We start from the raw sequence: 24,166 nt of genomic DNA, 5'->3' as shown, positions 1-24,166 counted from the left end.
TAAATAAAAACAGTAACTTAGTAGTCCCTTACTTCAGGGATGAGAAAGGCATTTTAAAGCTAGTATATTAGAGTTAAGTTTCCCCTTTAATATCATTGTTAAATGGCCCTTACAAGGACTTTCTGAGTTTCCCACCAGCCAGGTTTTGGGAGACAGATTATATCTCTGCCTGGGAAGATGCCTGAAAGAGAAAGAGAAGTATTTGTTATAGGCAGAATGTTGCAGAGGAAGACATGACAAGAAACATCACCTGCATTCATTTTAGATCGAAAATGACTTGCTCAAATTTCTTTGAAACAAATACATGGACTCCCTGCTTTTGATATACGTGGATTTTATCCTTTACCCTCTTTTGTCTATAGTGAATTCTAACTTGGAAAATGTGAGTTAAGTACATTTTAGTTGGAGAGGCAATTTCAGGGATAGTATGGTCCAGTTATCCTCCAAAGTGGGTACCAACCCCCTGTGCTCTCTCACCTCCTCTTTCCTATCATTCCCTGTTTTGACTTTTCCAAAGGTCAAAAGAAAATGGTACTGTTTAGGTCTCCAGGCATGTTACACCCCTGCTATCCCCACAGCCCGTTGTGGGAAAGGGGGGTGTGGGGAGTTATCGATAACTGCCTCAAGGCACTGAATGCTGTCAGTTGCTGCTTGGAGATGGAGTACCAAATGAGTTGGGTGAGAAGAGCCTGAAGTGTAGATGTACAGACACAAAAAAGTAGGTATAGGTTAAGTTTCGTTGGGGACATGGGACATCCTAGTCCGTAGCAGGCAGCAACAGTGAGAACCGTAATGGAAAGCACGCAGTGAGCCTTGATGACCACAGGAGGACCCCCAAGCTTCCGCTTGGCAATGACAGCACCTCCCTTTTTCAGCATCGGTCTTCTCCTAGCATCTTATTTAACACCACTTGGCTCAAGCTTCTAAGAAACAGCCAAATGTCAGAGCAGGAACTCTTAACTCTAATGCAGCACTGGGGCCTGAGGACACATGTTCTCTTGGGTTAGCCTACTCACCAGGCTAATCCCAGTCACATCAGCACTCCTGTGTGCCATTGGTGTGTTGTCAGGGATGAGGGTGCAACCGGCCAGCATGTCCACAGAGGCCAAGATAGTGTCATACAAGTGATCTGCGTGGTTCTCCAGCTCACTGGGCTGCTTTGCAATCCTCCTGAGAACATCCTTTAACACTAACAAATAAGGTTTAAAGCAATTAGGCCAAAAAAATCAGGCAAGTTATTTTCAAAAAAACATACAAGGGTGTAACATTTCACACAAAATAGCAAAACATGGCAACAGTTTGATAATGTCCACTCTCAACAGTGACTCCAGGAAATGCTATTGCACTGGTTGATCTATGATAACTTCTGACTAAAGCTGGGAGAATTTCACTGGCTCTACTTTGGAATTACATAATTCACAAAAAGGCAGAGACATCGTTCTGTGATGACTGGTGTTACCTGACTGAGAGAGAAGATTCAGGGCACACCCAGGTCTTGTGGGGCAAAAGGCTTAAATGAAACAAAACAGACCCAGATTATGGCTCTCGGTCCTGCTACCAGGTCCCATCAGCTGGGGGACTGTCATTTAGCATGTGTACAGGTAGTCTGGTAACATATTTGGGAATGCTTGTGAACCCTTTTTGGGTGTCCTAAATGAACAAACTTCAAAAGAAAATGATCTAAAAGCTGGCAAAGACAAGATGTTAGTAAGGCCAAGATTCCCTCCTACAGAATGGGACAGGCTAGGTTCAGAGTGCATCCCGCACAGCAGGCTTGTCTTTTTTTCTCTTAAATACTTTTATTTCCTTTGTTAAACACAAAGGCTGCTTTAGTTTCCTGTGTCTTTATCAGCTGTGTTAACACTCTCCCTAGTTTCCTGCCACAGCTGCAACATCTGCCAGCAGTGGAAGGGAAAAGGGAAGCTGTGTATCTGCAGAGGATGCTGACGGCTGGGCACAAGAACAGGCTGACTGACTGTTGAGATCATCCCCGAGGGAAGCCACATCGGTGCTCAGTCATTAGGGCAAAGTGCTGTCCTGACAACACATGAGAGCTCTAAGGGCAAGGACAGGGTGCACAGTCCAGTGTGCCTGTAAGGGCACCTGGGATGGGTTCTCCCCTCCACGTTCACCTGACCTTTACTCAGTCCTGTCTGCTCTCAGTGGACCTTTACTTTTTTGAATTTTTATTTTAGAATGCTATGTTTGACTGAAATCAAGAAAAAGGAAAGCTGGGAATGCAAATGAAGTCATTTTTCCCAGTGAGATTTTTGTTTTACTTTTATAGGTGCCTGATTCAGCTGGATGCCCAGAGATTCCAGCCAGTTGATAAGGCGTTTGAGTGTGAGACAGGACTGTCAACTCATGCACTGAAATGCAGTGAAAAGCTGCCAGATTTCCATGGGGAGGCTTCTGGCAGCAGTCTGAGATTGGGACACTTTGGAGGGGGGAATTTGGCTTGTCTCTAAGGTTATACTGTGGCAGAGGAAGAAGGCAGGCGGTGAAGCAGCTGGGAGGAGTGTCTGTGCTTGGGCTCGCCTGACTCGGACAGTCTGCCCTGGAGATAAGAGGCGTGCACCTAGCTGCAAAGACCTGTGAATGTCATGGGGAACTAATGATTTTCACCAGTCAAGTTCCTGATTATGCCAAACTGATGGTGGGGAGGGGCAGTGTGTCAATCAGAGAGCCTGGATACATACCCAAAAACCACATAAACCCCCAAATCCTTTTATTTTGGTAGTAAAATACCTCTAGACTCTGAGAGAGAAAGGAAAAGTGGGATGTTTTTATTACAGATTAAGCACTGCCCTGACTGGTATGGCTCAGTTGGTTGGGTGTCGCCTGGCAAAGCTAAAGGTCCAGGCTTTGATTCCTGGTCAGGGCACATGCCTCAGTTGCGGGTTTGGTCCCTGGTTGGGGCGTGTTGTTAGAAACAACCAATCAATATTTCTCTCTCGCATCAATGTTTCTCTGCCTCCCTCCCTCCCCCTCACTCATAAATACACACATACAAATTAAGCACTGAGAAGTTTTACGAATTGATTTTTAAATGAAGTTCAAAGAACCTGTAGCTTTTAAGAGGCCCATTGTTACATGTGGCCTCTGGGAAGTTTCCTGGTATTGAGCTCCCTTCCTTCCTGCTAAGGCCCCTGCACCTCCAGACACTGACAACAGCAGGGGAGCCAGCATATGGCTGGAGCCAGGCTGCCACTCTTGTGTGACCCAAGGCAAATTCACTGCTCCACTGAGGTGAGAGTAATAGTAATCCATCTCACAGGGCTATGAGTAAATGAAAAAAAAAAAAAATTGATGTTAACTGCTTCAGCAGTGTCTGGCACACAGTATTCAGTAAAATGCTGGTGCAATTACAGGTAGCAAAGGAGCTTGGCATACTGAATTTGTGCCCCAATCAAAACCAGAAAATACTACAGCAAGAGAACACCGAAAGAGCCGAAACAAAAGCCTCCCAGGGCAGGGGATTGCAAAGGTCTCATAGTCACTGGATGAGCACTACCCCTCAGAAATCCCTGCAGCAGCCCCATGGCTCATTCGGGTCCCAACCCTGGTGATTTTTCTTCCCAGGGGACATTTGGCAATGTCTGGAGATATTTTAGATTGTCATCACTGGGGAGGGGGTGCTACTGGTATCCAATGGGTAGAGGCCAGGGATGCTGCTAAACATCCTACCATGCACAAGACAACCCCCTCACAACAAAGAATTATGTGGCCCAGAATGTCATAGTGCTGAGATTGAGACTGTTTCATGCCACCTCCCTGATGTGCACCTGCCTACTTCTGGTCAGGAGAGTGCAACCCCGTTGCCCCTCAAGTCTGCAGGTCCTGCCCAGCTTTGTTTATGCCATTTGCTTCCAGTATAAACCCCATCTCCAAATCTGAGGCACTATATAGATGGGCTTTTTTAGCACTTGGATGTTCAATCTTACAGGCAATCGGGCTGGTTTTAGGTGTGCATCACTTCATTGCTTTAACCTAGCATTCTCCTAGCTCATCCTCCATATCATATCTGCCCCCGGCAAGGGCAACTCGGTTGTGAATCCACGTACCACGCATGCTTTAACGTATTCTTAAAAGTCTGGTTTTCGTGTTTTCCTATATTGGAAACCCACCTTGCAAAACGGGCTTGAGCTCAGTTTGTGCACCACTGCCCACTCCGTTTCCCTCTCATCAGTTCACTTCTTCCTTCTGCCTATCCCCTCAGAATACACTGACTGCTCCTAAATCCTAAAACAAATTCTTCCCCAAAGCAGATAAGCAGAGGGGCTCAGCCTGTGCTGGTAAAGAAGGGGATGCCCTGTGGGTTCCCCTCTGTGAACACCCTGACCAAAACCCAAGGACAGCTGGACTAAAATCAGCATTCCCACCCGGCACACCACCAGGAAAAGATAAAAGCAGAAGCAAGAGTGGCATCCTTACAAGCTGGACACCTGACTTCTACTCGGCTTACCTTCATGACTGTAACTGCTTCGTGGTGTGGTCTGGGGGTTAGTGACGATGTGAGGGGCTAGCTGTCAGGGGAATCTAAGACTGTGGGTGCATGTGAGCGGGGCTCTGGCACTACTGGCTCATTAACCAGTGACTGTGGGTCCCTGGACCTGCTGTGGACAGGCTGGCTGAATGCAAAGCCTCAAGCATCTCACCTGGGGTGTTATCCAGCAGGCACTGAAGAAGAATCTCCCCTTTCTGTAAGACAGTCTCCGTCAGGGACTGGTGTTCATCTATATTTTTCTTAAATTGCTTGAAGCATATCAGAAGAAAGAAAAAAGCTTTGTTATTATTGTTTTATAAGTTTTTCAAAATGACCCCTGGCAGGCTAGCTTCATTCCTCTCTAACCTGGAAGGTGAACCCGCTGGCTTTCAGGACTCTCCCAAGTAAACAGTGTAATAGTTTAACTTCACCTCTTTTGAACCCAAAGCAAAGAGTCGATCCTTTTTTTCTGTTTATGGTTTGACAAAAGAAGAGCTTTCTTTTTCTTGGCGAGCCTGCCCTATCAACAGCTGGAGCCAGGGCTTCCTTCTTCAGTCACACCTCACAGGGTAGGTTCTCTTTCAAGTCACAGGGCAATGGGATTCTCAAAAGTTTTCATTCTAATGGAACTGGCACGTGAGAGCCACCAGAGATGCTATTAACCTGACCACAGGGACTGCTGCCTCTATCCGTGCCCTCTCTGTGTCCTGTTCTATGTGGACCTTAGGCTTTGGGAAGGCATCAGGGAAGCTGAGTCTCCTAAGCAGCTCATTTGTTTTCCCCTCACAGGCACCAAGCCTTGGAGTTGACTATTTTTGATGTTTCTTTAGCTAAGAAGTGTAAAATCAAATCCATGACCACCTTTAGTACAGGGTACATAACTTGGTTTACATTGCAAGTTAAAATTTTACTCTTGGATTTACTATATTCCTGTCTTCAGCCCAAATACCTATGCTTACATGCTGCTACAAACCCACTGTGTTAAGACAAAATATATGAGACAGAGTCACAGTTAAAATACATGGGTACATACCCACACTCAGGCTTACATTAAGTATCTAAGCATGGGTCAAGGTAGCACACACATATGCATGAACCACGCACCATTCTGTGTGGGTTGACAGTGTGGTCTCACAGTTGTGTGGTGACATGAGGGCTCAACTTCACTGACCTGCAGGGGTAACTCACAGCTCAGATCTCAGCTCTACCCATGAAGCAAGATAGTTGCTTCTGGTTAGCCTCAAAGTTAAGGCACCAGATGGAATAAGGGACAGTGGAGGGAATGGAGTTGTTTTACTCGGCACCTGCTCTGATGGGGTGGGGCTGACTCACTGGACCGGCCACCCAGGTAAGGCTTACAAAGGCAATTTCCTCTCCTCACAATGGTACTGCCCCTGGGCCTCCTGGGGGTAGGCCCTCCACACTGAGGACTCTCAGTCAGCCTTCCTCAGTATACTCTGGGCAAGGAACTGTACACAACAGGAAACGGCATTCCCACTAGTGTAGGGCAGCTGGCCCACCCAGAGAGGCTCCTCCCTTAAATTTTACTTGGCTCCAAGTTGGAAAACAAAGGCCTTCCATCCTGCCTGGGTGTGGTGGGAGCTCTAGGCTCAGCCATCTTCTGTAGAAGGCACTTGGGTAGGTAATAACGTGGGAGCAATTCAAAGAACTGTCCCAGAAAACCCTGTCAAGACTAACATCAGGCTCAGACCGCGAACACCCCAGCTCCTTCATTAGAGGTGATAAGGTTTTGGCTAGCCAGACATGCTAGAAGCCATGGGTAGTTCAGTCAAGGTTAAGGTGATATTTAGGGAAAGTGTATAATTTATTATCCAATTCAGAACACTTCTGGGAATGAAGGGGGACCTATTATTGATAATTACGCCAGAAGCAGGAACAAACTGTCACACTAAATATACTTGATCTAAAGTTATAATCACCACAACTAAAGAGATTTTAAAGAAAATCCTCATTTTATTTTGAAAAAAGAGGGACCTTTCCCCACCCCCAAGAAAAACAAAACACATAAGAAGCAAACTGAGTAGTGTTTTGTTTACCATGAAAGTGCCCTGTGTACATTCTGGAGTCAGGGCAGTTTTAGCTCAAACACTTAAGCACCAGTCAGTGCTGTCCAGCAGAATTTTGTGATGGTGGAAATGTCTTAGCTGCACTGTTCAGTGTGGTAGCTGACGAATGTGATGACTGAACACTTGGTACGTGACTACTGCAACTAAAAATCGGAATCTTCAATTTTGCTTAAAGGGCCGCATGTGCCTAGTGACTCCATATTAGTGCAGATCTATGTTTAATCAATCCCCCGAGACATCTGGAAAATCACAATGGAAATCACTCAAGTATTTTTGATTGAGGATAAATATAATGTATCTTCTCCAAACTCTATTTGGTCTAGGAACTAAGTGACACATCTTTTTTTCAGCATTAAGGATCTGAAAAGGACCTACAATTAGATTTTAGGTAAAAGCCAACTGAACCACAACATGTTAAGCATCAGTCATTTGAGCTTTGTAATACAGCCATCCCACTCATGAGTGAACAGCCAGAAGCCAGGACCATGTATTACCCGGTAAAGCTGCAGAGAAGACTTGAGACCTGTAAGACTGGACTTGGGTGGAGTCAAGTGGTCGGTAACATCTGCTATGTTATACAGCCAGTGGATCAGCTCTTCTAGCTGACAGCAAAATGTCTGTGTAGACAAATAAAAGACACATGCTGTTTATATTTTTAAGAGGCTAAAAATATCCAGGGGATGCACCTTTCCAGAGCATTCCTTCACTTGAGGCTTTAGTCTTCTCTCCTCCCCTGCCTGTCCCCACCGCATGATTCCAGACCTCTGCCAGGGCAATAGCAACAGCCCCACCTTGGTTGTGTCTCCCCTCGGTCTGATGTGACCAAAAACGACAGGCTGAGAAAGGCCAGCTCTGCACTGGGAATGGCAGAGAAGGTGAGGGCAGGAACAGGGAACAGCCCAGAAGAGGCATGCCTGCCATAGCACCACTGCTAACTATCAGACAGTTTCTGGAAAAAATGTGGACATAAAATAAATGACTGATCAAGACTAACCTGAATGGACAGCTGACAAGTGACTTAAAGCTGAGCATCCCTCTTCTGCTTCACCATGGCTCTGGGAACAGGGCCCCTAGACTCCTGCGAGTGACTCACCTGGGGAGCTGCGAGCCAAGCACTTGACCTCACCACCTCTCAATCTTTTATCACAAACAAGGGCACATACTGACATCTGTCCCACCAGCTTCACAGTACAAATAAAATCATCCCCAGGACATCACAAGCAGGTTCAAGCCCTCCATGAGTGCTAGGAACCACCTATGGCATCAGCTCATGGGTGCATAGCCTTCTGGCCAGCTATCCTGCTGCGGTGCAGATGCAGTATCCACGTGCGCACCTGGGGGACTCTCCCTGTGTGCGCGCACAGTGTGTCAGGGACCGCGTGGAGCCCTCAACATGAATTACTTCATTTACTCCACACAACACCCCAGTGGCACATCTCTACTTTCGAAAAGAAACAAGAGACGGAGCTGAATTCCAAGGAGAGCTGTGCTGTGATTCAAATGCACATCTGCCTGATGCTGACAACCCTGTTCCCTGAAGTATCAGCAGTATATCTCCAGATACTCTTGGGTGGTCCATAAAACTCTACACTTACACCACTTGATTAAATTGAAGTTCTGAGAAGTCCTGCAGTCAAGAGAGCACTTATTTGTTTAGCTCAGTGTTTCCTAAAAGCGCCTGAGCACAGACCCTTCTTGTGCAGGATACCTCTTAATCTTCAAGGTCAAGAGTCTTGGAAAGCTGCCTGGGGTAGTGGTTAAGAGCTCAGGCTCCAGCCCTTGCTAATTCTAAGTGGACAGGTTGCCTAACCTCTTGCTGTCATTTTCTCTAACTGAAATGAGAACAATAGTTCATACTGAGTTGTGAAAGGCTTAAATGGGATAAGGTATAGTACAGTGCCTGGCACATAAAACATGTTCCATATTACTGTTTTATTATATTAGTGGACTAGGGGAAGAAATGAGACACTTCTACGCAAAGCCTCTTAATTGGTGAGTTTACCTTCACACACTGCACGAGTGGTTCTTTTCCCTGCTCTCCTCCTCTCCTGGAAGGCTGCCCTTTAGGATCCGGGTCCAAAATAACTGGCAAGGAGGAGTGTGTTCTCAGTGGTCCAGAGACCTCCAGCGCTTGGCTGCTCACCAGACTGCTGTCCCCTGCAGAGTCCTGTGCATGGATGAAGGAACGCAGGAAACAGTGGTTCTGCCCCTCAAGCCCCTCAGACCCTCTGAGGGCAGTCCCGGAGGGAAGCTGGCTTTGGCTGGAGTCCGATGGGAAGGAAGCAGGCCCATCACTGTCCGACACATCCAGGGAGCTCTGCCCTTCGGCAGCCCCCGTTGGCAGGGTCATCAAAGTGGGAACAGAACCTAGATACGCAACCAAGCTAGAAACCTGTGTCAGCCGAGTGGGGAGGGCAAGATACTCCTCGTCACTTTCCAACTCCTCTTCTGGTTTCCATCCAGACTCCATGCAGGCAGGGTGCCGGATACCCTTGTTGGCTCCTTTCTGTCTTTCTGGCCTGGATAAGGGCCATCCTCTGTCCCATGTTCTCAGCTGGGGAGGGCCCACCTCGAGGGGCTTGCCCATTGGCCGCCAGTTCTTCACACCCCTCAGGGCTGGCTCTCTACCTTTCCAAGGACTGTCCCTACTGCCTGCGGCTCTGGGAGTAGATGCGAGCTGCTTACAAGATGCCAGCCCCATGCTGCCCTGCTCCTGGGGTACTCCAGAATGCCACCGTTTAAGGCTTGGCTCTCTGGGCCCAGAAAATGGCAGAGCAGTGGCCTCCGCTGGTGGGCAGCTGTGGGAGACATTAGTGGGTGACTTTAGAGTGCTTGCTGGGGAGACAGAAAAGCTATCCAAGTCTATACCTGAGTCCTGCAGGATAGGGTCAGCCAGTATGTGGCTGTCAGCATGCTTTGGGAGCCGAGGCCCTGGCCTAAGTGGGTAAGTATAGTCCAGCAGGTCTTCGTACTCTTTATTCGGGTTCCACTGCGGGGAGTGGCGGTCAGGGGAAGGGGGCAGGGAATCTGGCAACACGCAGGCCCAGTACTCGGCTTGGAAGGATAGGTGCCTCCCTCTCAACCCAGAAGCATCACTCCCAGAGGACACAGGTTGTGGAGACCATTGGATCTGAGGCCCTGGCCCCACCCCAGAGGGGGCTGACTGGGGACCGACCAGCTTCCGGGAGGAGGAGACCTTGGCAAGGGAGCAACTTTGAGGCTCTGCCTTTTCTTGGCGACCCTGGAAACTGCTGCCAGGGGATGAGGCAGAGACACTGCAGCTGGAAAACTGAGGACCAGTGGCACCGAGGCTCACCGTGGACCTCCACTTTGATGAGAAAGGGAAACCTGAGATGTGAGGCTGTTGGCTGAGATCCAACACCCGAGGTGACTCAACTGGGGATGGATCATCTTCAGTATCTGCATCATGTCCTGAGCAAAGAGCTGTGGCTCTGGGAATGGTTACAGTCTGAGGTTGCTCCTCTGAGGCAGAAAAACTGGCGTCCTCCATCTGCAATGATAAGAGGGAAGAAAAACCAGAGATGGAGGTGTAGGAGGACATGCCTTGCCTCCTCGCACAACCATAAAAAGAATTACAACAGATCTCAAAAACAACCAGAACCATCAGAAAATTGAGCTATATGGAAGTCCAACTATAGGGACACCAAATATTCCCTGTAAAAAGTTTCAAAGGTCTGCTAAATATGTAAATATGTAGGGGCTTCAGATGTTCTTTGTAAAAAGTAGCAAGGACTTGCTAAAAAGCTTTGAAAAGAGGAATGTAGGAAGGAGTATAGCAATTGGTAATTTACAAGCTAAAAGGACCTCAGCCTCTATCACCTTCCATTTACTTGTGTCTGGTTTATAACATTTGGGAAAGTTGTGCTTTGCAGAATGTCTAGCCCTTTGAAAATAGATTGCTTCGCAGGGAGTTCGTCCCTGGCTGAAGAGCTATGCTGCTGCCAGAGATGACCTTATAGCCTTGCGAATTTCTGTTCCTGTTACTGCCAGGACATTCCTGCAGTCCCACCCAGCCCCCCCTCTGCCCCTTCTTAAAGCTGTTTCCCTCCAAAGAAGAAACAAAGGGGGCCTCACCAGTATATAACCCAGCGTTTAGACTCCATTGTAGGTTGGAGCATGTTAAGAGACCAGCTCAGGGTCTGCCCAACTCCTGGCCATTATTAAAATCCTTTGCTTACTTTATACACCACTTCAGAGTGTTCAATCTCGCCTATGTAGCCGTAACACAACAACCAAGCACTTAAAAAGCCACATTCATCCAGACAGGTAGGCAGGGCAGAGTCGTGGAGAGGTGGCGTCCCACATTAACTTGAGGTGGATAAAAATCGGGAGGGATACCCTGGGAGGGAGCAATCCCAGCCCCAGGCCCAGACAGCACAGCCCAGGGTTCCAGCACTGGGAAGATAAACCCCTATTACCTCTGGCTGTAAAAACCAGTGGGGGTTGGAGTAGCAGAAGAAACTGCCGGATTTTCACTGCTTAAAGGACCCGCATGGTCTTAGAACGTACGTAAACCCAAGGGCAGCACCTGGAAGGGCGCCAATCATATATGGGAAATGGAGTGACTGGAAACAGGGCAGAGCTGGGAAACTCACAAGCCAGGCAGCAGCACTGTCCCATCTCCGAGCTCCCCACCACAAACAGAGTCACAAAATGGTGAAGTGGGTGGCCCTGCTCTGGCAATTACTTAAAACTCCACCCTGTACAATTTACAGGTGTCTTTGCTACACAGGCCACACTACTAAGACAGAGAGTCATAGTAGCTCTACCTAATACCCAGAAACAAACACAGGGAGGCTGCCAAATTGAGGAGGCAAAGAAATATGGTCCAAAGGAAAGAACAGAACAAAACCCCAGAAAAAGAACTTAACAAAATGGAGATAGTCAATCTATCAGATGCAGAGTTCAAAACACTAGTGAAAGGATACTCAGAGAACTCACAAAGTATGGCAACAAAAATAAAGGAAGAAATGTAGGTTGCCCAAAGTCAGACAGAGAAAAACATACAGGGAACCAACAGTGAAGGGAAGGAAGCCGGGATTCAAATCAACAATGTGGAACAAAAGGAAGAAATAAACATTCAATTAGAATAAAAAGAAGAAACAAGAATACAAAAAAAAAAAAAAAAAAGAAAAGAGAAGCTTAGGAATCCCTGTGACAACTTTAAACATACCAATATACAAATCATAGGGGTGCCAGGAGAAAAGCAAGAGCAAGAAATTGAAAAAATTAATGGAATGAAAATAATGAAAGAAAACTTCCCTAATTTGGTGAAGGAAATAGACATACGAGTTCAGGAAGCACAGAATCCCAAACAAGCTAGACCCAAAGAGGACCACACCAAGACACACCATAATTAAAATGCCAAAGGCTAAAGATAAAGAGAGAATTTTAAAAACAGCAAGAGAAAAGAAGAGAGTTACCTACAAAGGAGTTCCCATAAGGATATCAACTGATTTCTCAAAAGAAACTTTGCAGGCAAGAAGGGGCTGGTAAGAAGTATTCAAAGTGATGAAGAGCAAGGACATACAACCAAGATTACTCTATCCAGCAAAGCTATCATTTAGAATGGAAGGGCAGATAAAGTGCTTCCCTGACAAGGTAAAGCTAAAGAAATTCATCAACACCAGGCCCTTATTATATGAAATTTTAAAGGGACATATTTAAAAGAAAGAAGATCAGAACTATGAACATTAAAATTGCAGCAAACTCACAACTATCAACAACTGAACCTAAAAAAAAAAAAAAAAAAAGCAAACAACTGGAACAGGAACAGAATCATAGGTTTGGAGATCATAGGGAGGGTTATCAGCTGTGAGGGGGAAGAGGGGACAGAGATAGGGGAGAAAGGGGGAAATGGTGCAGGGATTAATAAACATAATTGGTAGGAACATAATAGGAGGATATTAAGAACAGTATAGGTAATGGAGAAGCCAAAGACTTACACACATGACCCATGGATTTGAATTGAAAGGCAGGGGGGACTGCTGGAGGGAAGGGGAGTAGGAGGCAGAGGCAGGTCAAGGGCGAAAAATTAGGACAACTGTAACAGCATAATTAATAAAATATACTTTTTAAAAAAAAGAGGGAAGAGAAAGCACTCAAGTGAAAATAAGTAAATTTCTTCCTTAGATGACAAACCAGGAGTTTTCTTTGGGGCGCCCATACGATACTCAGGAGAGGTCTTGGCATGAAGAGTCTGCTACCTGATGCAGGCCAGAGACTCAGCCTGCCCTGGGAAGCAGACTGTCTTCCCTGGTCTGGTCCCACCCTCAGTGCTTTCAGAGGCCTTCCTCCACAGACACCCTGCTATGAGCACAACTCAGAGCTGTCACACTGCAACTGGAACACACTGCCTAACCTTCAGAAGCGTGTCCTGCCCAGACGAAACCTTAATCATCCTGTCACTGACAGGAGACACACCCAAACACACTCGGCTCAGTTCACATGCCAGTGGTAACCAAACACTGGCGAAATGAGTCCTTCACCTCAGCCTCTTCACTTTGAACTTTTAATCCACTTGAGGGAGGCCCACGGCACAGCAGTTAAGGCCAAGGGCTTTGGAACAAGAGAGACCTGGAGCCAACCCCTAACCGCCACCTTCCAGTAAAAGTGGTACTATTACGCGCCCCATGTCACTTCCCACACCTGTAAAATGGGGACAGCAACAGCACCACTTCCTCAGGACACTCGGATTAAATGAGCTTGGGTGTGAAGAGCAAGGTGAGAGATCCACACACCACATGAGCTCCCGTAAGTACCACACTCACATCGTGAACACAGCCAGCTGGCTTATCGGCCTCCTGCCTCACTGAATTTCTGACTCTCAGGTCCCCGAGCCTCCCACAGCCCTGGCCCAGGCAGGTGGACCCAGCTTGTTTTCTCCCCCAGTCACACTCAGAGGCTCCTGGAAGGAGGAGGTCCACAGGAGCAGCATGCAGCAGCAGAGGCCACAATGACACTGAAGCGAAGCCATTCCCATGAAAGGTCTTGGCAAGCAGAACATAACAGGGTGTCAGAGGTGGGGGGTGACAGGTCATGCAGGTCACCTTCCCAATTATACACAGGCCCTCAAAGATTCAGTGATTTGCCTGAGGTCACAGAGCCAGGCAGGACTCCCTGCCCCATGTAACTCCCCTAGGCAAGGCTGCCCTGCAGTCAGGGAGGCCCAAGAAATTCTCCTTGCCCAGCAATAGTGCTGCTGACCACAGGGGCTCCAAGGCTTTGCAGGCTTCCTGGGTTTCTAGGGGATCCAGTCTCAAAGCCCTCAGGAGACCACAGCCCTGGGCCCTCCTTCCCCCTGAGGCCTTCAGATCACCAAATCAGAAAGAGAAAGGGCTCCCCCTTTCAGAGCTCTTCTGGCCACAGCATCTGTGGTTCTCAGAAGATCACCAATCTCTTAAGGAATAGGAGATGAGGTGGACAGTCCCCTGCTGGCCCTAAGGCCCAATTCTCCAGGTGAATCTCTATAAAACAGAAATCACCACACCCAGGCTCTCCCAATGCCCCACCTTGTACAGAGACTGGGAAAGCATTTAAGACGGTGACAAAATGCTGGAATGCACTGCCAAAGACAGCACTGAGTAAATCTACAGTCCCACTTACCTTAGCAGCTACCTGACTTCCCACAGAATGCAGATCTCCAGCCCCCACGCGGGCAGGAGGAAGCAGGCAACTGAGAGGACGCTGAGATGCACCAGCTCCCGGCTCCCTGCCGGTGTTGCTGGCCTGTGACTGGCAGGCTTCAGAGGGGCAACAGGTGGGGACAGATAGGCCCTCTGCCCCCCACACAGGGGAGGCGGGCTCTCCCTCAGCTTCCAGGCGTGGCGGCTGCTCCCCACTCCCAGGCCCCAGGATGTCCACCTCCTGTTCCCTGCAGCTCCACCTCCCACAGGATGGGGCCTTTGTGTCCGTGGATGCCTCCACCTCTGCCTTTTCTTCTCCCAGTGCCATTGACACGTCCTCAGGTCAGGGCTCCCTGAAGCCTTCAGCTGACTACAAAGTGGGAAAGGGAGACAAAAAGATAAATTTTCCACTTCTGTGTCCAGGTAACCTTGCTCTTTCATGATTAAGAAAAAAAAAATTCTTTTTTTGGCCAAAGAAAGACAACCAAACAAACAAATGATGGCTACTTCCTCAGAGAACAGAGGTCCAGGTCCAGCTGTCCCTGGCACCAAACCCTTCTAAAAGGAAGGCAGGAGCACAACATTTTGTCCTCTGCTTTTATGTGGCCTATACCAGCCCCAGCAGCAGGTGCCCAGGAGGGTCAGTGCAGGTCCCAATCATTCAAGTCACCTTTTTGTCCCTGTTCTTTCAGCCCAGCCCCACTGGTTAATAGGCCTGGCCTGTGCCAGCCCAGCTGTGGATCTGTTGTCAAAATGCCCCCATCAGCAGGCAGCTCTAGCTTGGCTCTGACCGCTCTGCTCTGAAGAGCAAGTCAGGGCAGGCCCAGGCCATGACTGAACCCAGAGTGCTCCCGCAGTGCCCACTCTGCCCTGAGGAGAAGGCAGGACCCTCTCAAAGCACAGAAACCAGCGCTGGGTTGTGGAGCAGGTTGTAGAGAGAGAGATGTACCAGGCAGCTGGCAGGCAGGGAAAAAAGAAGGAACAATTTATATCTGAAAATAGGATCCCTGCATTAAGAGCTTCAGGAACAGAGGGAGACAGATCCCCTCAGCCTAGGTGTGCAGGAACGGGCTGCTACTGGGAGCACAAGTCTGGGAGGATTTGGGAGGGGTGGCAAGGGAACCTCGAACACCCAGGATTTCAGTAGCTTTCTGAAGAGCAGTTGGCCAACTTCAAGGCCAAAACCTGGACACAAACAGCCTTGTTTCCTCAGAGACCAGGAGGTGAAGCAATGGCAAGCAGACAGCAGCAGGGAAGTCTGAGCAAGTGCAGAAGGCTGTGGATGTGGGCTCTCCCTGATCGGCTCGCACACCAGGAAACACAACTGGGTGAGGACAGCTATCCCGAGACCGCCCGTACAAGAGGCTCCAGATCAATTCAGACGCCCCCCTAGAGAAAAGCACACACTTCACATGCCCTCTTGGTTACTTCTCACAACTGCCATATGTGGCAGAAACTAATCAGAAAAACACACTTTTTGACAAGTTCAATTTATGACTCAAACATAAAATGCACTGCAGATGAAGTATCCCTCTACCCTTGTCCCCCCGCACTCCCCCCAAAATGAGCTAGTGTGTGCAAGGCATGACAAGAGTGCCAGGCACAATGTCAGCTGATGCCATCACTACCACGGGGGTTATGGGTGTGTCAGAATCAGTGTAACAAGTTACAAGGAACAAAGTCTAACAGAGGGAGAGAAAGCAGCCTGTTTTTTTACATGAATTAAGCAAAATATTTACTACTATATAATCCCACAGAAACAAGTAAACAGGCTCATTAATTTTGTTTCTCTCTTATCTCCTGATACATATGCAGACAACCACAAAAATCTATGTCATCTTTCTCCCCTTTTTACATAAAAATAGCAAACTAGCCCCAGCTGGTGTGGCTCGGTTGGTTGGAGCAGTGTTCCATAATTTGTAAGGTCGCAGGTTCAATTCCTGGTCAGGCCACATGCTGAGGGTGCAGGTTCAGTCCCTAGTTGGGGCGTGTACAAAAGGCAAATGATCAATGTTTTTCTCTCACATTGATGTTTCTCTTCCCCTCCTTCCCCTTTCTCTAAAATCAATAAGTGTGTCCTAGGGTGAGGATTAAAAAAAAAAAAAAAAAAAAGGCAAACTGTATAAGATATGTTGTTCAGAACCTTGTTTCTTTTTCTTTTTAAACAAAATATCCAGGAGCTACTTCCTTAGCAATACACAGAGCTTCTTCTCTTTGCATCACTGCCCAGTACCGTATTCCACTGTAAGGCTGCTCTTATTTTCCCAGTCCCTTACCAGTAGGTATTTGGGTTATTTCCGACCTTTTGCTATTACATACAATGCTGTGATGAATCACCACGAACCCACATCATTTGCACACATGCTACCACACCCAGTGTAAATAGCCAGAAAGGGTACCTGCATGCGTGCTTCTGGCATATGCTGCCTAGTGGCCCTCTATGGGGTGGCATCAATTTACACTCCCTCCAGCAGCATGGGAAGGTCCAGTTTCCCATGGGAAACATGTCTTATCCTTTCACAGAGGGGGAAACCAAGGCTCGGAGAGATTCCAATCTTGAACTATGTGACTCCAGAACCTATACTCTTTATGAACCAATTATGGAACCAATTACTGAAAGGAGGCACATAAAATAGAAGAAGGAAGAAACTAGTAGAGGGACAGAGATGAGTGGTCAAGTCCTGCAGAGATTTCTTGGAGCCATATCCTCACCTTGTGGCTATTTAAGAAACTGCACATGAAACCGCTTACAGGCGAATTGTTTTCACCACTATGGGGTAAGCTCAGCCCATGAGCTGGAAATATCAGGATGACAGCTGAACTTAGTCTGTAGCCCCTAGTTTCTACTTCTTGCTCCATTCCTAAACTCTCTCACTGGCTGGTGTTGGGCCCTGACAGGTGGGCAGCTAATACCCCGTTCACTCCCCCACTGTCCCTTCCACTAAAGGTTGTGGTCCTGAGATGGGGCTACACTAAGACAATGTTGGGGAAAGAGATGGGTGCAAACAAATAATCTCTTTTGACAGGTATTTTAAAATGTCTTGTTTGGATTTCATTTACTCAAAATAGAAGATATTCATTATCCCTGCGGGGGGTGGTGCTGAATTAGAATTATAAACTATTCAGGAAACACCTGTGGCAACTTTCAAGTATCCATATAAATCTGAGCTAGGTTAACAGTGCCACCAGAGGCCTTTCAGCAACTAGGTAAGACCATTTGAAATTCAATGACTTTCATGGAAATGATACTTCTGAAAAGAAAGATTATACGTTGTTATTTTATCAGTCTGGATAAGCCGTACCTTTATAATCTCACTTATTAATAATCTGACTGACAAATCCTATTTTTTAGCCTGCACTATACAAGTTTTTTTTTTTAAGGTTTTATTTATTTATTTTTAGAGAGAAGGGAGGGAGAAAAACATTGACAGGCTGCCTCTCACACACTTCTAACCAGGAACCTGGCTTGCAATGTAGGCATGTGCCCTGACTGGGAATCTAACTGGTGACCTCTGACACCCAACCCACTATGCCACACCAGTCAGGGCTGAGCTATACAAGTTTATTATGAGAACTAACACACATATATGTGAGAGAAAAAAAATAAAAAGAAGTCCATGAGAGTTCATTCTAAATTGTGTATCAGATGCCATAGAATATAAAGAAAGGGGAGAAAAGTGGGATAGAGATGATCAGGGAAGTCTCTTAAAGTAATGATTGCTGAAGATGGGCCATTTTTAAAACATCAATCATGTGGGCCTTGGCTAGAGTGGCTCAGTTGGTTGGAGCACTGTCCCACACATCAGAAGGTTGAGGTTTGATGCCTACTCAGCACTTAGGTTCGTTTGCCCTCTTTCTCTCTCTCTCTCGCTCTAAAATCAATAAACATATTTACAAAAGAAAATTTTTTAAACCATCCATCATGTTGAAGAAAACAGCAGTCTAGCAAATGTGCAGGTGTTCCTTTTCCACGGCTCAACCCTGTCTGCATTTGCCAGGTAGACATCTTAATACAATACGAAGGCCTGGCCATCATTCTTTCTGACCACCCGGGGATGAGGGTCGAGGTGTGGGATTCTGCTTGCACCCTTCCAATGAAAGAGTTTACTCCTTTTCAAATCACCAAATGGCCTGCTCTGACAGATGAAAATGACTTGTTGGGCTGGACTAACACTGTCCCATGTTAGTAGCTTTAAACAACCTATTACTCTATGTGGGGCTTTCCTGTTCTTAGATCACACATTTTACGGTGTTCCTGGGGGCTAGAATCTCCGTGGTAGGCACAGGCCTCAGCTGGCCTCCTAACAAGGGAAGCACCAGTAAGTCTGATTGAGTGACTGGAGGGAGGCCTCAGAGCATAGGCTGTGAACAATGAATTGAACCCTCCCATCTAAGGAAGATTTGTAAACACCGTATCTGTCCTGTCCGTGGCCAAAGAGACAAGCCACATAAGTTTCAGAATATTCTAGGGACAAATGTACTTTGTCGGTAAAATTCTCCACTAGTTTCCAGGACTTATATAAGCCGAACAGCCTACCAGATATAATTAGGAGTGATGCAGAGTTGCTTGGCTTACTCCTGCCCTATAGTAAAAATATGCTCACACACCACGTTTGTGGTTAACTCTTAAGTCCGTAAGCCAGGACACCTAACCCTTCCTGGTATCTGCCGTGCCACCCTCCTGCCATCCTGCCACAGCTGCCAGGGCTTCCTCCCACTTGCTCCTGTCCAGGATGAAGAAAAGAGGGCTGGGAATTAGGGGTGGGGTGATGTTCCTCTCATCACTCAACCATTCAAATATACAAATTATCAGCTAGGGAGCAATCCTCCTTCTATCAAAAAAGGACTTGCCCAGGATTCTTTAAATCATGAGCTCCCTTTGGAGCAATCTGATTTATACCAACTGTGTCTGGGAAGGGCCCATCTCTGCCCAAGTGCACAAACAGCCACCTGCACCAGCCAGAGCGAGGTGTGCTAGACTCAGCAAGCCCTGCTAATTCAGGGGCCAAAGCCTTGACACTCCTTGTTTTTGCAGGAGGCCACAGGTAAGTGGCAAAAGCCATGCACACAGCAGCAGAATCTGACCAGAGAGCCAGGCAAAGAGGCTCTCACTGCTGCTTTCTCCAAGAACATGAAACTGCCCACAAGGAAAACGGGCAGAGCTGGGAGAGAACCCAGCACTGTAGGTTGCTGGAAGGCTTCTGGGGGAACTAGACTGATGGGAGAAGGGAGCTTAAAGGCAGAAGCCAATCTTTGTGTGGGAGGCAGCATGAAAGGGGGTAAAGATGTATGTGGGAGAAGCCAATACAAGGGACAGTCACAAGAGGCCCAGGCCTGCCTCAGAGGCTGGTGGATGCCAGCCATGCTGTGGCTGGAGGTTGAGAATGGGAGGCCAATAGCCAAGAGCGACTGTGATTCTTCCTGCTCCTTCCCTGGCTGTAGAAGCCCCGAAGCCTCTCAGTCCTCCACACAGGTCTTTCTCTGTAAGGCAGGTCACTATGTGTGCTGTGTGCCCCACCTTTGCAGGTAAAAGCAAAGCAAAGTGAAAAGAACAGGCTCAAACCTGCAGAGGGATAGTTGTGCCTCCAATGGGCTGATGCCACCCTTAGGATCCTGGGGCACCACCATCCTCTTTTTGTTTCCCCTAGGGCTGCTTCCCTACCTTTTGTTTAAAGTCAAAGAAAAGGTCCTCCAGGGCCCTACCAGGAGCCACTGGGTCCCTCCAGATCAGTGCAGTGGGAAGGCTGTTGCCAGCCTGCTCTTCCCTCCCTCTCCTCTTCCTTCACGCTCTCACCAGGTGGGTGACGGACTGGGACCAGCGGACAGCCTCAGAGCAGGGACAATCTTCTAACTTGTCCTGAGAGGCCTCTGGGTGGCCTTTAAGGAAATGCCATTGCCACATCTACAAGGAATTTAGGGCTGAGCTCCTAGCCACCCCTCCCCTCAACCGTAAGTTCTCAAGACCTCCTCAGCAGTCAGCAGACTGCCCCCATCCGACAAAGTTCAAAGTACAAGGATGATGAGGACTGAACATGTCAATCAACTGTACCTTCAGTTCCCACTGAAGAGCAAGGCAGAAAAACAGCTTCCCTGGAACGGAAATTACTGTCCCAGGCAGCTGGCCCTGGACCAGTTCCACAGGCCACGTGCTTTACTGTACTAACAGTTTGTTGTGAGCCCTTCAGGCTACACGGATGAAGACTGCTAAGAATCTTACTGATTCTCTCAAGAGATGACAGAAGAATGTTACTCAAGTACCAAAATCTCTTAGAGAACTCACGGGAAAAGAATGCTCTAGCCTCAGTAAGAGAAACAGCTGTTTCACTGAGCTGCCAGTTGATTTTTACTTTATAGTTATTGGCAAAACTGACAAAAAAATTTCCTCTTTGCTTTGGCTGCTAGGAAGCTCAGGGCCAGATCTGTAGTACCACCCTAGTAAAATACATAGGACAAAGTGGCACTCATTTTTTGTACTGATCTTACCCTGGACTTCCTTTTTCCTTTTACCCTATCTGCCTCAATCGCTTTTATTAAAAATCTTGTTACACTGAAAGGATCTTGGAAAGATTCCTCAAATCATTTTTTGGAACAAAATAAGAGGAATTTTTAAAAACAGAATAATAGAGGGGAAAAAGCTCCTAAATCCAGGACTTCATCCCAATACCACAAGAAAACAAAACCTGTTTATCAGTACTTCTAAAAAGCCGGCTGCATAGCTCAGCTGTCAGGGCACATAAAAGAATCAACCAATGTGTAAGTGGGTGAAACAAGTCGATGTCTCTCTTTCTCTCAAATCAATAAAAAATTTTTTTTTCTTAAGCAAAAAGCTAACGCAGGTATTTGTTAGTATCTTTCTATTCAAAGTGTGGTTCACAGACCAGCAGCATCTATATCGCCATAGAGCTTGTTGGAAATACAGATTCTTAGGCTCCGCCCCATAGCCTTGGAATCAGAATCTGCACTTGAGCAAGACCTCCAGATGACTGGTAAGCACCGTGTTTCAGAACCACCAGGTTTGGAAGCCCGTTTTAGCACTATGAAGCAGAACTATATATATAATGGTTTTACATGCATCAATTGAGTGCCTATCTTATACCAGGCACCAGAAGGAAATCTATCCTGTCCTTAACATCTTTCCAACAGGACACTAGAAGAAACTCACATCTTGTGGCAGGTTTTTAATGGCTAATTACAGAATGTCACGGCTGGATGGGAGTTCGCAGAAGGTACGACAATCCTTAGAAAGAATTCAAGATTCTTTGTGGCTACAGTAAAAGCAGAATCAGAGATCAGAATTCTCCTGTGATAGTTACGAGTGAGGAGTTGTTTTGTTTTGGAAACTCTATTATTTTAGAGAAACTGATGTGCAAAGGGGACCTACAGCTGGAATAAAATGTAAAACTTAGCCTGTTTCCTGCAACCAGAAAGTGGTACAGGAAAACCTGGAAGTGAGGTAATATCCCCTAGGGGGTATATCTGCCCCCTCTAGGTCTGGCAAATAGGTCTAAAACCAACAGGAAGACTTCTTCCACTTTTTACAATGTTTATGAACAACTTTAAAGACAGGAACCAGTTTCTTCATGAGACCAGATACATTACAAGGAAAGAAGCCACTCCAAGTCCACCCCCACAAGTTCTGCTTCTTTCTGGCTGAATCAACCATCCTAAAGGTTTTTTTGTCAGCCATACCAGGCCTCATTTGATTTACACCTCTGCTCATTTTGAGTAAGAGACCACATTTTGAATGTATCCAATACTACTGTAATACTTGCCAAAATGTTATTTGGCACTTCATCAATCTCTAGTAGGTAGTGAGACTAAAAGCATAAAGTTTTATTTTCTATGGAATAGAGGCATACCTTGGAGATATTGCCAATTCAGTTCCAGACGTCAGCAATAAAATGATGGCAATAAAGCAAGTTGTAATCTTTTTGCTTGAAGGGTTCTGCCTTCAATTTGTATAAAACACGACATCTGTGAAACATAATAAAACGAGGTATGCCTGTCTGTACTTTTACTGAGGGGGTATAGGGTGGGCTCTGAAAAGGTTTAAGGAATTTTTTAAAAATCAGGAAACACATAGGATCAAAGGCAGACAGATCCTGAAGGGTCAAGTACTATATAAATATTTAGTATTGGTGAACCTGTTCAAGTATCTGTTTGTTTTTATCCTAACAACTAACAGCTATGGTAAGTACTTTATGTCAATATTTTATATAATCCTCAAAACCCATAGAGTAGATGAGGAAACTGAGGCATAGAGAAGTTTAATTAGTTGTCTATAGTTAGTAACACGGAAGCACTAACATCTGATTTGACTTGGAACCAGAGCTCAACTGTCTCCCTATCCTGTAAGATTAATTGGTCCAACAAGTTAAAAGAATTAGTTTTTGTTTTGTAAACTTTTTGGCTAGGGTGCTGCTGTTTTGTTTTCTTTTGGCTTCCTTCAGTCACTGAGTGCCTTCTGTGTTCCAAGCATTGTGCTAGGGGCTGGGGAAACCACAATACAGCAATAGAAGGTAGCCTAAAGAAAGAAGTGATTATTATTTGCGGGGAGGAGGAAGCGCTTTAAAAAGCTTTTCCAAAGAGGTGAAACTGAGCTCTTTGCTCTTTTCTGTCCTGAGTGGCCCAGCACTGATTGATCCCAGTGGTGGAAAAAACAGGGATGAGAAATGGTGGCCTCTACTTCTTTTAACGGAGCCCCAGACCCTTGATTTCTTGACTGAACACACTTTGTCATGCATCATGCATTTTAACAACACTCTTCATACCCTACACCTTGGACCTCTCAGGGTATTTATGAAAGTTAGCTATCTTCGGGCCGCCTCCCCCCACTCTCCAATGAATTCCCACTGAGGTCCAACGTGCTCTGGCAAGATTCCGCTCATTTTTATTACAAACAATACACCGAACACAACCTAGTAGTTACAAAGGGCCTGAAATAGGTTTTGAACATGTGCCCCCTGGGCTCCTTATAACTCTTCTAATGATGACAACTGTAATAGGTGACCCTTCCAGGCCGCTGGCGGTTTCCCCCTGGCAGCCTGAACTGCTGCATTCAAAGCGAAAAGCAAGCATCATTCGGCCCCATCTTACCAGCGGGAATGCCCCCGAGCTGGTGAGAGACGATCTCTGCCTTAGTCTGGGTCGGAGTCCCTTACTCCCGGGGCATCTGGGCCCCGGCAAGAGAGCAGGGTAAACAGGCGAGGCCCCGAGAAAAAGTATGTTTCCCCCCGAGACCGAAGCCCGCCAGAGGCGCAGCAGCCAGGATGCGTGGCCACGCGCGCCACCACCTCGCCTCACTGCAATCCTGGCCTCTTGCCTCCGCGCCCTGCTGTCTGGCTCCTACCCGCACCCGCCGACCCATCTGCAAAATGGAGGCGAAAGCACGAGGCGCCCCCTCCCAGAAGGCCTTTGTGCCCTTCCAGGTGAGGGACGCAGAGCTCGGCGGCCAGCTCGCCCTGCCTGGCCTCAAAGACCCTGAGAGACAGCAGGGCACAAGGGCAGGGCTGTGCGGGCGGGGAATGACTGGGCCGCCGCTTCCAGAGCCGCGAACCCCCCCGACACCCCTCCGCCGGCCACTACCTACCACGCTGCAAACGCTTCCGACGCCCAAACCAGGCCTGCTACAGCGCCCTTGGCCCAACAGCCACAAACTGCAGCCCTGAAGCCGAGAAGTCCCAGGTGCAAACCACTGCCCTCCGTCCGGAGACCAAACCCCTGGGGCGGAACCGAGGGCTGAGCACGCCCTTCGTACGGGTCCCGCCTCCGCGCGGAGGGCTCCTTTTGAGATGCGCGGCCAATCCCAGCCCTCAGTCCAGAGTATTGACCAATATGCAACCTGCTCCTGAAAGAAGAGCCCACCCCTTGTGCCATCTTGGCGTATTAGAGGTCAGATCTTTTTCGAGCGATTGTCCTCCCTCCCTTGCCTTTTTGGCTCGCGGCTC

At 47.4% G+C, this 24,166-nt stretch overlaps 1 protein-coding gene across 3 annotated transcripts; it reads right to left on the bottom strand.

Moving 5' to 3' along the window:
- Positions 1-73: 73 nt before the first annotated feature.
- Positions 74-23,931, bottom strand: CEP68 (centrosomal protein 68). 3 transcript variants are annotated; one of them, XM_090281398.1, is made up of 8 exons: positions 23,809-23,931; positions 22,079-22,193; positions 14,200-14,589; positions 8,576-10,084; positions 7,068-7,190; positions 4,659-4,755; positions 1,017-1,189; positions 74-181 (listed from the first exon to the last, which is right to left on the bottom strand). In XM_090281398.1, exons 3-8 carry the CDS (start codon positions 14,545-14,547, stop codon positions 158-160), a joined length of 2,274 nt encoding a protein of 757 aa, XP_090137524.1. In that variant the 5' UTR covers positions 14,548-14,589; positions 22,079-22,193; positions 23,809-23,931; the 3' UTR covers positions 74-157. The 3 variants fall into 3 exon arrangements, with proteins under 3 accessions (XP_090137524.1, XP_090137526.1, XP_090137525.1); XM_090281400.1 differs by lacking the exon at positions 14,200-14,589; XM_090281399.1 differs by lacking the exon at positions 22,079-22,193.
- Between the last annotated feature and the right edge of the window lie 235 nt (positions 23,932-24,166).

The sequence above is a fragment of the Furipterus horrens genome, unplaced genomic scaffold (genome assembly GCF_987537825.1).
Source record: "Furipterus horrens unplaced genomic scaffold, mFurHor1.1.pri manual_scaffold_6, whole genome shotgun sequence".
NCBI classification, from domain to species: domain Eukaryota; kingdom Metazoa; phylum Chordata; class Mammalia; order Chiroptera; family Furipteridae; genus Furipterus; species Furipterus horrens.
The sequence above is the reverse complement of the archived record's forward strand: the minus strand, read 5'-3'. Positions and strand labels throughout refer to the sequence as shown.